General features: G+C 39.5%; 1 protein-coding gene across 1 annotated transcript; it reads left to right on the top strand.

Annotated features, from left to right (window-relative positions):
* The first annotated feature begins 3,250 nt into the window (after positions 1-3,250).
* Positions 3,251-12,946, top strand: LOC310922736 (fructose-1,6-bisphosphatase 1-like). The gene is made up of 7 exons (XM_083883493.1): positions 3,251-3,447; positions 5,846-6,008; positions 7,661-7,753; positions 8,779-8,922; positions 10,123-10,260; positions 11,426-11,545; positions 12,541-12,946. Exons 1-7 carry the CDS (start codon positions 3,278-3,280, stop codon positions 12,730-12,732), a joined length of 1,020 nt encoding a protein of 339 aa, XP_083739619.1. The 5' UTR covers positions 3,251-3,277; the 3' UTR covers positions 12,733-12,946.
* Positions 12,947-13,272: the final 326 nt, after the last annotated feature.

Here is a 13,272-nt window from a genome sequence, read left to right as displayed (position 1 = left end):
CACAAAGAAGTTACCTTTTACCCAATTTGTACTCATAATTACCTATGTTTAAACATCAGCTCATGCCACTTGTTATATTTCACCTGAGTCCAGAGAGGTGAAGTGTTTTGCTATCACAGTTGTAAACCAATGTTCTATTCTATTGCCTATGTGTGGACCCTTTCTCACATAGGAAATTCACGTAGGTGAAATGAAGCACTTTCTGAAGCAAATAGGGCAAAAGATTGATTGTACATCTAGAAATCTTCCTGATTTCATGTGTGCAATTTCCCTTTTCACCCTGATCTATCTCTTGCAGCAGCCAGGATCTGCCTTATTCACCCCCTTTAAGCTGCTCCAGCCCCAATCGTCATGGTATCACACAGCAGAGAGCATCTGCACTGGTGGAATGACATTGCCTTGCAAATGATCTCAGTGAACTGATCTTACCTTCTGTCCACCCAACCAGCGCAAAACTTCTGCAGTTGTGAGACTCCTGCACAAAGAAAGTTCTTCAGCAAAAGTGGGATCTAAAGCTGTTTTTCCCACATGAACACACTTACTTCAAGGGGGGAAGAAAAAGTCCTTTGTGAAGGAGTTTCACTCCTATTGTCTTTTTTGGCTGCCATTTGAAACTTACAAGAGGCAACCTCGTAGGAGTTCTCAAAGAAATGAAATCCTTCAAATGAAGGATTTTTCATCAGTGTTTATCTTATTTTCAAGGTAGTTACGCAATTGGGATTCTATGTGCTGGGAAAAAAGTTTGTTTCAAAACAGTTACATGGATTTGTAATCTCACAGTTCTAAAACTGCTGTGAACTGTGTCTAGTTGACGTCATCTGTGTGCAAACAAGTCCCTGTTTTCTTCTGTATAGAAGTGAGCTGTTTCAGCAATGTTTAGTCAACCAGCACTAACTGACCTTCTCAAATCCAGAGATTCATTTTCAATAAATGTTTAACTACTGTTTTCTAAAGCCAAAGGTTCACCACATGTAAAGCCTACTTTTAATCTTACACTGACTTTATAGTTACCAAACAGTATGGTTGCTGTAGGGCTGCATTGCTTACCTGCCCTCAACCATATGAAATTCAATAATAATGTTAAGTCAGCTTTCTATACTAATAGTGAAATTCCAGAAATAAGCACTGCATACACATACATTCTTTGGCCAGGCGTGTGGAGGTGGATTAAACTCAATGTTCTATTGAGTTACCTCAAATACAGAAGATAAAGGGCATGCTGTATAGGCTGAAAATAGTTCTCCTTCCCCACAGTAGAACATGCACATTTGAATGGACTTGTATGAAACCAAAATCCTTTCAAAATATTGCAATTTCAGTTCACCGTACTTGTTTCTACCTGACTTCTATAGTGGGAATGGATAAAACTCATCTCCCACTCATCTCACAAACCCCAAAAGTTCTGAGATAAAATCCCATCATCAACTTAAGTCCAGTATATCTTCCCTGTTAGTTGTCCTTAGGCATAGATATCAAAACCTTAGGTATATTTTGAACTGATCTTGACTATTTTATACTGAAGTACAGCTCTTCCTGCAGATTACTGATGTACTTGTTAGAGTCTTCACATTTAAGGCAAATTGTCCCTAATCAGAGTCTGTGGTTTGTTACCATAAGTCATATATTCCCAGGCTGTTCTGCCTACTTGCTGTCACCCAGTTTCAGTGCACTCATGCAAAAATTTTCGGGTCTTTGCTATTTGTTGTTCTCTGCTGTGGAGATTGCAGGAGCTGCTCTATACGGTTGTAAAGCAGTGCTTACCCTTAAAAAATGAGTTAATTTCCATGTTTCGTAAATTTTCCCGAATCCACCTGCCTCTAAAAGAACATTTTTATGATACTGGGCTGTTGACCACTTGCCAAAGACTGAAATACTTCTTTCAGAAAAGTGTTACAACTACTCATATCTAGTATCCTCAGGAGTGTCTGTAATACTAGGCATGGGCAAATTAGGCCAAAGTTGTTTACAATTTCAGGAGAAGACATTTATGCATACCTTTGAAGCATTTAATGGACAGATATGCAGTGTGCATTGCATGAAGATAGAATGTATATATACGCAAAGACATGCATCTTGTAAAAGACTTTTGCCCTGTGTTTGGCCCCATCAGGAATAATTTCATTCTGTGGTTTCAACTTGGAATTGAAGACTGTGCTTATTCAATTCATGAACATATTCTACTGAAAAATATATATATTTTAAATATTCACCTTCTTAGATAACGTGAATATAAAATAATAGCTAGTACAACAAATCTGAGTGGAACACCTGTATTCAGGTTTGTGTTTGTCAAATTATTGTGTGAACTGGTCAGATGTTGGATGAACCTGGTTTCCCTTACTAGTGCTTGGATTTTTCTGATTGAACATAAGCAGCAAAACATAATGCTTGATTTTGATGCAAAATCAGAAAGGCTAGAACCAAAAGAAATGAGATTCAGGAAGGTCTAGATTCCCTTGCAGCAGTATTCGTGTGAGGTGCATAAACTTCTAGCTTTTGAAGTGGGACTCAGCCTATGTCTTTCTATTGAACAGGTTTGGAGAGTTTGCTATAAAAGTCTCATTGACTCCAGCTTCCAGGGGCTGTTTCCTTGCAGCTTTTTTATGGTGTTGGGTAAGGCTGGGGGGTAACACGTGGGGTTAACATGATCTCTGTAAACTGAGTAAGTCAATACTTAATAGAATAGGTTACTGAATATGTGTTTTTTCTGTACCGAAGAGTCAGGATGAGAGCATTCCTGTGCAGCAGACACTAACCTTGCTCTGTAGGTTGTGTGTAGTTCACCATAATCTACAGTGACACAAAGAGAGTTTTGCAATCAAGTGGTGAAACAAACTTGAATTTGGGGCACAGTTTCGGGTCCGATAGCACTGAAGTGTGACGTACGCTCTTCGATGCCGACAGAAATGCACAGTTCAATGCAGCGTAACTGCAAACACCAAGAAACTCCCAGTATCCGTGTGTCGATCGGTTCTCTGTGCTGTTCACATAACAAATGCCTAAAGCATCCTTTCTCCCCGCACAATGTAGGAGACAAGGTTTGGATATTTAAAAAAAAAAAAAAAAAAAAAAAAAAAAATCAAATCACCTTTTAGAGCTCGTTGGGACGGAGGGGTGGGACTCCTTTGCTCCCTGTCAAGCTTCCCCCGCCTTCCCGCTGCCCTGCGGTGGGGCTGCTGGCGGGGCCGGGCTGTCGCCGCCCCTGCCCGCCCCTGCCCGCCCCGCTCCGCCGAGGGAAGTGGCGGTGCCGGTGGCCGCGGCCGCAGTCGCCGGCACCATGACGGACCGCTCCACTTTCGACACCAATGTCATCACCATGACCCGCTTCGTGATGGAGGAAGGCAGGCGGGCCAAGGGCAGCGGGGAGTTCACGCAGCTCCTCAACGCCCTCTGCACCGCCATCAAAGCCATCTCCACCGCCGTCCGTAAAGCGGGCATTGCCAACCTGTGAGTCCCGGGATGCGCCCCGCACCTTCCCGCATCCCCGCGGGTCCAGGGCATCCCACTGCCTCCGGGGTGGTGGGTATCGGGATGAGGATGGGAATGGGTATTTCTTTCACCAGAAAAGCCTGTGAGTGCGGTTACATCAACCCATCCTCTTGCACAGAGCTGAAATAACTCCTTTAGTATCTTGGTTTCTTGATCTTTTTCAAGTGACACAGGTCCTATGACTTTTCAATAGTATAAGGCATCCAGTCTTTGAGAAATGTCTGTCGATACTTCATGAATACTTTCAGCAGGTGTGAGTGTCTGGAGCCATAAGACCAAATGGACTGAAAGAGAAAGCCTAGCAAAATATGGCTGAATTAGTGCTCATTGCATATTGCTTAATATCAAAGCATCATTTTATGCTTTGAGGTGCTGAATCAAATTCAGAGTGGGGTTTTTTTTATATATCATAGCAACTAGAGTTTCTCTATGAAACTTTGGCTATCAAAGGCTTTTAGAAAGTGTGCTGCTTAGGAACAGAGGTGTCTGTAGTCAGCCAGTCAGAAGGGTGTTGTTCTGGAGATGCATCAGAAGGAATTTGGAACTCTTGAAATGTAAAATAGCTGAAACTGCTTGTAGGTAACTAATCCTCCTAAGTATTTTACATATTTTTCATACACCCATTTGTGTCCTGATCAAGACTTTAGACATAGGCTATTTAATTGCTTAATGGAAAATGTTGTGAAGAGAAAAAGAATTTGCTTCTACAAGCCATGCAGGTGAAAATATAGTAAGAAAAAAGACAGAAGTCCTCCACTTTATGTATATTTGAACTATTTTTTTTTACTTCAGACTTCAAGTAACTGTGGCAATTTTTAATTGTTATTTGCCCACCTTTTCATATGCCTCCTATATCTATCAACAGAGACCAGGGTTTCACAGCTATAATCTGATTTGTAAGCTTAACGCTCTATTCCTTTTGTGTCCTACTGTGTGTCTGTTGGCAGCTGCCCACAGTTTTGGTATCTATGCCCATGGACTTGCCTTCTGATCCCCTGTACAGTGGGTTTAATTCTTCATCAGTGCTGGGGTAGCAGGCTTTGGACTCATAAGCCTCCTTAACAGTACATCTCCTACTGTGGGACTGCATTTTAAAAGCAGTGGTGAGATTTTGCTTTGCTGTCAGGGAATGTGAGCAAGTAGGCATCACTGCAATCCATTTCTTTGGGCCACCCTCAGACTCAACTATATGCTTGGTGCTGCTCAGCAGGAGAGGTGCGGAACAGCTGTGGAAGACATACAGACCCTTCCCAGCTGCAGACTCCACACCTTATCTTGCCCTCCCCAGGAGTCCCCAAAAGATGAGGTGCAGAAGCTGTTCTGCTGCTGTGCCTCCCCTCATAATAATGTTTTCAAAGTACCTTTTTTTCCAAAAGCACTTTCACACTTGCAGAAAAATATTCAAGTCACTGTAGCAGAGAGAGAAAGACAGAGAGTTATGCCAGATCTTATTCTTTGTCTCATGCATTAAACTGAAGAAATGCAATGCATTACATAAAGTATATGTTCAGTATTATTAGAAAAAACCTGAAATACCAGTGTTCAGTCTAATCAATTTACTCTAGCTGGAGTACATAAGAGTCATCTGAATGTGTGCCAAGCTTCCTATTGTTTTTCTCTTCTGAGACCTAAACTTCTCCTTTCTCTGCTTTGCATGCTTACAAAATCACATATCATAAGGTCTCCATGTGCCAAATGGTTTGATTCTCATTAGCTTGGAGCATTTTATTTGTGTTTCTTATTTGTATCTCTCAGTTCTGTTCCCAAGGAAATATTTACTACTTCAAATCAAAACTGAAAACATTAAACCACAGGTTGATTTATCTGTGAACACACTTCTACTGCAATTTGCATATCATATTGCTAATCAGGAGTGTACTACATACAGCGGATATAGCCTAACTAGTGTGGTCAGATTCACATATATGTTCATATTTTTAGAAGTATACATATACTTTTAAAACATAGAATTTTCTAATGAATTCTTAGCTTTTAGGGTATGCAGAGCCTAGAATTCAGCAATAAAATGTAGGTCCTAAGAGCTCATTAAAAACCACAGTTGTAACTCAGCCTTCATAGCCTGGTCTGGCTGTGTTTAACTATAGTTTGCAAACTATTGAAAAGCAATCCCTTATTTTGTATCTCTCAGCAACTTCTAGATATGCAAACACAGGTAATGGTAACATGTCTCAGCAAGAATTCACTAAGCAGTAAATAAAAAACAGGCTTAGAGAGCTGAGATGTCATTTGAAAGTTCTGTATGTTTACAGAAGGTTTTACAGGCGTAACAAACAGAACACTTAAGAAGATGCAGTGCTCCATTCTCATGAAATGCTCTCTCTTGCAATTGCTCTAGCTATGGAATTGCTGGGTCTACCAATGTGACCGGAGATCAAGTAAAAAAGCTGGATATCCTTTCCAATGACCTGGTGATTAACATGCTCAAGTCATCCTTCAGTACATGTGTTATTGTGTCTGAAGAAAACAAAGAGGCTGTGATAGTGGAAACTGAAAAACAGGTTAGTAACTTTAAAAGTTCTCCTTGCTGGCTTTTGGATCAGCCCATACAGGTGTACTGCTCTACATCTAAAAAGGTGAAACTGAACTAAAAGTTTCAGAAAACAGGTACTTTCCTAAAATGGGAAATGAAGTGGAGATGATGGGTGGAGTGTTAGTCAACATTTATTCTTTCTGTCATTTCTGCTCTCCAGACTAATGCTTGTTGGTTTTACTTTTTAAAATACATTGTTCCTCCCCACATTCTTTTTCTCCCACCTGTTTCTTATTGTGGAGAAAACATTTCCTTCATACCATCTGATCTCTGGAACTATGCTCTGAGTCAGTCAAGCCCTTTTGAAATGTCAGTTTTTAAGTAGGGCACTGGTGACCTGTTCTCTGCAGGTCGAATCTCGAGGTCTTTAATTCATGAACATTCTCCCTGAAGCCTATGAAAGACTTAGCAACAATGAAGTAAAAGCATTTTTTACATTTATTATTATTTGTATTCACAAGCCTGCATGCACTTGTTGTGGGATAGTTCCTGTTTCCCAGCTAATATTTTGGTTTGATCATGTAAAAATCTGAGTAAAAATTTAGTAAAAATGAACAGCAAAAATATAATTTACAAAGTATAATTAGGTTTCCTTTGTTTAAGCATTTCTGTCTCTCCCTGTTGAGAAATTTTCAAAATTTATTTTCTAGGCATTGGATTTCCTTAGAGGTGAACAAATATTTTCAAAGATCACTGAGGGAGTCTGATTATTAATGCTTTTCTAAACTAAAAGTGAGCTAATACCGTGTTTTTGTCAATGCATACCAGAAATTCCTACTTGTAGAGCAAAGCATTGCTGAACTTAAATTTAAGTTTCTGACATGCAGGATAAAATCAAATGTAAAACAATAAACACTGTTGTTACACACTATTATTAAGACAACTATGAATAAAATTATGGGCACCAAAATACTCAAAAGGTACAGTTAATTCAGCTTTTCCCCCTGTACTGTCAATTTCCTATATCTGCAGGATTCCTTAATCCAGCAATAAGGCAGAGTCTTCTTTTTTGACCCCCCAAAATTCAGGGTAAGATCAGTCTGACCAAGGCAATACCTGACTGTTTCAGAGTACAGATAAAGGAAAATGTATAGTTTAGGCATGGCAGCCATTAAGGAGCTTTTTAATACCTCCATAGGTAGAGGTAAAATAGACTTTTTAGCTCTACATGAAAAAGGCTGATCTTCATTTTGGTTTTTTCCCTTATTATTCACAAAGACATGTTGTAACCAAAGAGAAAGTGCAGCCTAGCCCAGATGGTGAATATGAAATGATTGACTTCAATTACACAGATGAAATTAAACCAATAAAAGTGTTCCCCCTTTTTTTCTCATATTAAAAAGTGTATGAGAAAACTTCACTTGTCCTGTGTTTATCATCTGCTATGTACTTTAAAGATTTCTCAGCTTCTGATTTGGCACAAATCACAGTTTTAATCAAGAATGAATTCTGGGCAAAGGAATGGCTGACATTTGAATTCAGTTCCTTCTTAATCTATAAAGGTGTTTTAGCTTATTTTGCTGTGTAAGCCTCTGAGAAAATTTACCTAGTGAAATGTTTTATTTGGAGGAAGTGAATAAATATTGTCACTAATCTAGTTCCCTCTTTTGTGTTTTCTAGGGTAAATACGTAGTCTGCATAGACCCTCTAGATGGTTCATCGAACATTGACTGTCTTGTTTCCATTGGGACCATCTTTGCAATTTATAAAAAGGTAAAATTCTTCTGTGTAGAATAGGCACAACTATTATTGCATGGCTTTTGGTGAAATAAAATTGCATGGGAAGACAATAAAATCTAAATCTAAATCTAACTTAACTTGTTTGTGAAAGAGGCTCAGGGCCAGTTTTAAGTTAAATCTAGTATTTCACAGACACATGGATTTGAATTAGTCAGGATTTGAATTAGTCTCTTAGAAGAAGAACCTATGTGTGCATGGAAGCTTAGCTGATATTTAATTAGCCAGCTAATGAAATTACCCCTTGGAAAAGATCATGTCTTAGGTTTCATGAATATTTGCGTTGAGACAAAATACCACGTGGTTGTCATCTACTTGGGGAATGTGCTTTCGGGTTTTTCTTGTTCTCTGTACTAGCAGTCCTGTTGGCCTGAGGACAGGCTTCAAAAACAAACCAGAGCTGAAACATGTCATGTGCATTTGAAGTGTCTAATTCACTCTGAAAAGCAGAAACCCTGTCTGAAGGAGGTTGAAATACCAGACTTACAGGTCACAACATGGGGGAAAAAGTAAATCAGATAAAACACACCCAACTGTCCATTTTAATCCTCTGTTGCGTGTTGTCATGTATCCTAAAGTAGCTATTTTCAGCTTCATTTTTTTGTGAAGCAAAAGAAAAAAAACAAAAACCCAAGTACTTTTGATCAGCTTTGAACTCTGTGAGTCATGTTTCATTTCTTTTCAACTGAGCCTCTGAGCTTTCTTCTGAGCTGTGTTCATCATCACCTACGAGGAGGTACATAGCTCTTTTATTATCTCCTTAATCCTTTCCTGCTTCCTGCATTCCTGCTTAGTTAGAGGAGCACTTCTAGATCAGTGTGTTTGTATCCTATATGTAATTTGTATTAGTACATCCAGTAGGAATCTCGGTTGGGGATCATGGAAACATCTGTGCCACCTCATGCATGGATATGGAGCAGAAGACTGTCCCTATCCCAGAGTCCAGTCATGTACCAGCAATAACAATGAAATAAAATTGACTATATTCTTTCTTGTTCTAGGTGTCCCCTGGTGAACCTTCTGGGAAAGATGCTTTACAGCCTGGACGTAATCTTGTGGCAGCTGGTTATGCTCTCTATGGGAGTGCCACCATGCTGGTACTGGCCACTTCTGCTGGAGGTGTCAACTGTTTCATGCTGGATCCGGTGAGAATATCTCCTGTTTCTTTGTTTCTGTATTAAGGATTACCAGGTACTGTCTGTAAGAACTGTTTGTCCCCAGGAAAATTAGCCAAAGGAGCAGTTTTCAAGGCAGCATGAAAGAATGAAGTATAAATGCACTTGTACTTATAGACCACCAGCAATAATGTCAAGAGACTTGCATTCTGCCTGCCTGATGCAGCAGTGCCATGTGTGACTCAACAACAGGAAGACAGCTGAGTCAGCAGAGCAAATACACAGCCTGTGTAATCATGTGATATTTAAAATGAGCAGTTTTCTGCAGTACAAAATACCCTTTAAGTCTTATTTGTCTTTTGCCTAATGCTAGGCCTTTAGTAACCAGAGGAGCATATTTAACATTCTTCTGTGTTTTCAGATCCCACCATGATGTGTAAAAGAGTGAGTGATGTATGTGGGTGATGTGACGTTCTAGCATGCATTTACTATGAGTTTTGAAACAAAAGTCATGTTGGTCATAGCAGGAAGTAGTTTGCTTTAGTGACCTCTTTGTTTGTGATCAGTCAGGGTGTGCCATCTGCTAGTCTTAAATTTTTATAACCTACATTGATCAAGCTGCAGGAGATATAACTTAGTACCTTCTGTTTAGTAGCAGCTTAAATAGATGCATGTATTTTTTACTTTATTCAAGTAACAGATTTAACTTTGAATTGAGCATGTGTGCATGTTATTTTATTTACTCTTAACACTGCCTTGGAAATTTACTTTAGAGAAAACTAAAAAGACCAGCCCTTGGTCACAGGCTCCCAGTTAGCCCAAGCTAAAAAGAACTGCAGTATCTGCAGCTGTTTGAAGTTGTTTATGCATTGGTTCAGCCAGCACTCTCAGTTTGCAAACTCCTACATTGTTGTAAGTCTAGCAAAAGAGTGGAGAGATAAACAAATTTACAAATAGCATTTTTTGGGCACAGAAAATAGAGAGTGCTTGGAATGGTAGCATGAGGAAGCTTGCATGACACCAGGATTCATGCTCCGTCTGTGTTTATGGATAAACAAAATACCTTGCATGTAGACTGTAAAGACTACTTCTTTGTAGGTACTGAAATATTTCTAAAATTTACAGGGGTAGTAAGTTTTTATAAAATTGTGTATGTTTTGGGATTTTGCCTTGATTAGCAAATAAGTGAGCACTTATTGTTAACAAATACTTTTTCTTTCTTATTGTTAGGCAATTGGAGAATTCATTTTGGTGGAAAGAGATGTGAAAATCAAAAAGAAGGGAAATATCTACAGTCTCAATGAAGGCTATGCTAAATATTTTGATCCTGCCATCACAGAGTATCTCAAAAAGAAGAAATTCCCTGAGGTAAATGGTCCTGTTTCAGAGAAACTTTCTGATGACAAACAACATGATTTCCAGCTTTATGGAAATTCTCTCATTTACTGTTTAGAGCTTGTTTTCCTTCCCTGTCTATTTAAAATATAACTTGATGTAGGATTGCTAAGGAGACCAGCAGTTGATATTACCAGGTATTTCAGCATTCTCCAATACTGCACTGCACTTCTTTTACATTTTTTTACTTTCTTCCTTTTTTCTTTTTTTGAATCTTTTTCCTGAATGAGGGCCTGAGTAATGGTGCTGAAGGCAAAACTGGGCATTTGGTAATCAAGTAGAGAGGAATCTGAGTGGCTGGAGAGCGGAGTGGGCATGGCAGTGGGTCATTGCTCAGTGATAACAAAAGCTGTGTCCCAGGACTGCCTCTCTCTTGAAAATCTAGTGTAGTTTCAAGGCCTGCTTTGTGGTTGTGCAACTTCCTGGTGTCAGGAGGCCCAAAGCTCCAAGGAGTGCCCCTAGAAAGTTCTCATGCCTTACACATTTCATCATTGGAGCTATTACAATGGCAGTGAAATGTGAATACCTGCTCCTGTTAAGTGTTAGTGTCCCTTCCTGACTTCCTGATCTTGGTTTGAAAGAAGACTGATGTTTTCATCATTTGTCTTTCCAGGCTTAAGGTGTTGTTTATGTAGATATTAAAATGTACTACAGGGAGTGGAATAAGGAAGTTACATCAGAGGTCAACTGTTAACTTTTTCTTAACAAAAGAATTGTAGAAGCTGGCAAAAAAATGGCTAGAAGAAGTAGGAAAGATCCCTTCTTTTGCTCTTCGATTCTTTTTTTTTGCTAGAAAAGACAAAGTCCCAATATCAATTCCTAGCACTTGAGTTTTTGCTATTGGAAGTGTAGTGTTTTCCAAGTGTTTCCAAGAGTCAGTGAAGAGCTGGGATACGTTTTCTGTTGTTGGTACTACTTCATTTACGCTGGAGTCTTCTGCCTCTCCTTTTCCTTGGATTTTCCTAGAAAATCCAGTTAGAAAATGAAGAGGGTACTGACATACTCTCCAAAACTACTTTGAGTATTATCAATGAAGCTCAATATGGAGATGAAAGATGTTAGGACTACTAAATGGCCATGTAAGTGAGGTTACCCTGGTGTGCTCTACAGTTACTTTTATTGGAATGTTTTTCTGTAGGATGGCAGCTCACCGTATGGTGGGAGGTACGTAGGATCTATGGTGGCAGATGTGCATCGCACACTGGTGTATGGAGGAATCTTTCTGTATCCTGCTAATTCCAAAAGTCCCAAAGGAAAGGTAAGCCTGAATGAGCCCAGTTATAGAAAATATTGCATTATGTAGACATTTCACTATCAAGATCAGTATTTTGATTACAGAGCCTGTGCTTTGTAACTTGGTGGCTTGTATTTCTTGTGTGGGGGGATGTGGCTTGCTCACTGTCACATGTGACAGCAGCCTGGTATCAGGCACCTATTTTAGGGCTGCTGCTTACCTGTTTCAACTGCAGTGACTTCTCTTTATCTTCAAACATATCCAGCTTGGGGAACATACCACGGGGTGGACTGCTCAAACAGGCTCCTCTGCACCATGTCAGCCAAAACTAGTGGTGATGGTCCCAACTGAGTAGAACATTACAAAGCAAACAATCTGCTTTACCCTGAGATTTTTAGTACAAGTCGATCTGTAAGAAGCCTAAATGTAGTTGGTCCACTGGGAAAAGCTCTGCCAAAGAGAAAACTATGTGCATCTTTTATGTGGTAACAGGACTTCATCTGGAGGAACTGTGCCTGGCTGCATCTGCCAGGACAATGGTCAATCAGGGAAGATCACGCTCTTACAGGCTGACAAGTGGACTGTTTATTCAGCGAAGACCTTTGGTCTGTTTTGTAATTAGCTGTAAAATATTGCTTCAGGTTGCAGATAAGATACAGTTACTCATTAGAGAAACCTAGTGGCATGCTCAGAGCTCATGTTTTTCTTTATTTTCACACAGTCCTATGTGGTCTGCCTCGTTAACAGCTGTGTCTTAACATACAAGCTTTATCTCTCTGTATGTAAATAGCACATTGCAAACATGGGCTATGGAGAAAGCATTCAGATTGGGCAAATCTAGCATTCACTGTGTTTTTAAAAGAAAAATCCTCAATTTCATTATTGAGTCAATGTTTATATGGAAAAAAGAGTACTTAGAATATTGATTGGTATAAAATCAGATGTCAAATATATTTACATTTCATGATTTTTGGCGTTGCCTGGCCTGACTTGCTGCTGTTTCGACTTTTGTCTTCTAGCTGAGACTGCTCTACGAATGCAATCCTATGGCTTTTGTTATTGAGAAGGCTGGGGGAATAGCAACAACTGGTCATCAGGCAGTACTAGATATAGTGCCTGAGGATATCCACCAAAGAGTGCCTGTTATCTTGGGGTCTCCTGATGATGTGAAGGAATACCTTGAGATAGTCAAGAAGCATTCAGCTAAGTAAAGAAAGCTTGCTGGATTCACTGTGCACAGGGGATAAAATGTCTTACAGCTGAACCAAAGAATGCACTGCAGTACTGTGAGATTGAGCTGTCTGACTTCTGTAACAAAAGAGCAAATGAGATATATTTTCATAAGATTTTTTTAAAAGTGAAATCTTGTGCAAGTGCAATGAAAGGCATTAAAAGATTGCATTAAAGGAAACATTAAAAATGAAAGCAGTGGAAAAATATGTTTTCTTTTTCATTTATCATATGGTTACAGAAGAGCCACATGTGCTGCAAGGAAATACTGTGTTGCATTCAATATTTAGGGGGGAGAGAGTCACCTTTCTCAGACAATTTACAGACTATCAGCAGTACGGCTGACTCTGTCCTCTTTTAAAAAGTCTTTGGAAGAAGACTCCAGCCTCTTACAGTGAGTGACCTTTCCTAGACCTGTGTGTACACCCTAGAAGCTGCTTACTTGATGAGAACAGGAGCTATTGCTAGCAACCTCCACCAGATGTTCTTCATGTTATTTTGGGATTGGGGATTACCATGGA

The sequence above is a fragment of the Zosterops lateralis genome, assembly GCF_965231275.1.
Source record: "Zosterops lateralis genome assembly, chromosome: Z".
NCBI lineage: Eukaryota > Metazoa > Chordata > Aves > Passeriformes > Zosteropidae > Zosterops > Zosterops lateralis.
Note: the sequence above shows the minus strand (reverse complement) of the source record. Positions and strands in the feature narration are given on the sequence as shown.

Coding starts and splice junctions, on each gene's coding strand:
- LOC310922736 (XM_083883493.1), top strand. CDS start 3,278: ATGACGGACCGCTCCACTTTCGACACCAATGTCATCACCATGACCCGC. Junction 8,923..10,122: donor ACTGTTTCATGCTGGATCCG/GTGAGAATATCT, acceptor TCTTATTGTTAG/GCAATTGGAGAATTCATTTT. Junction 11,546..12,540: donor CCAAAAGTCCCAAAGGAAAG/GTAAGCCTGAAT, acceptor TTTGTCTTCTAG/CTGAGACTGCTCTACGAATG.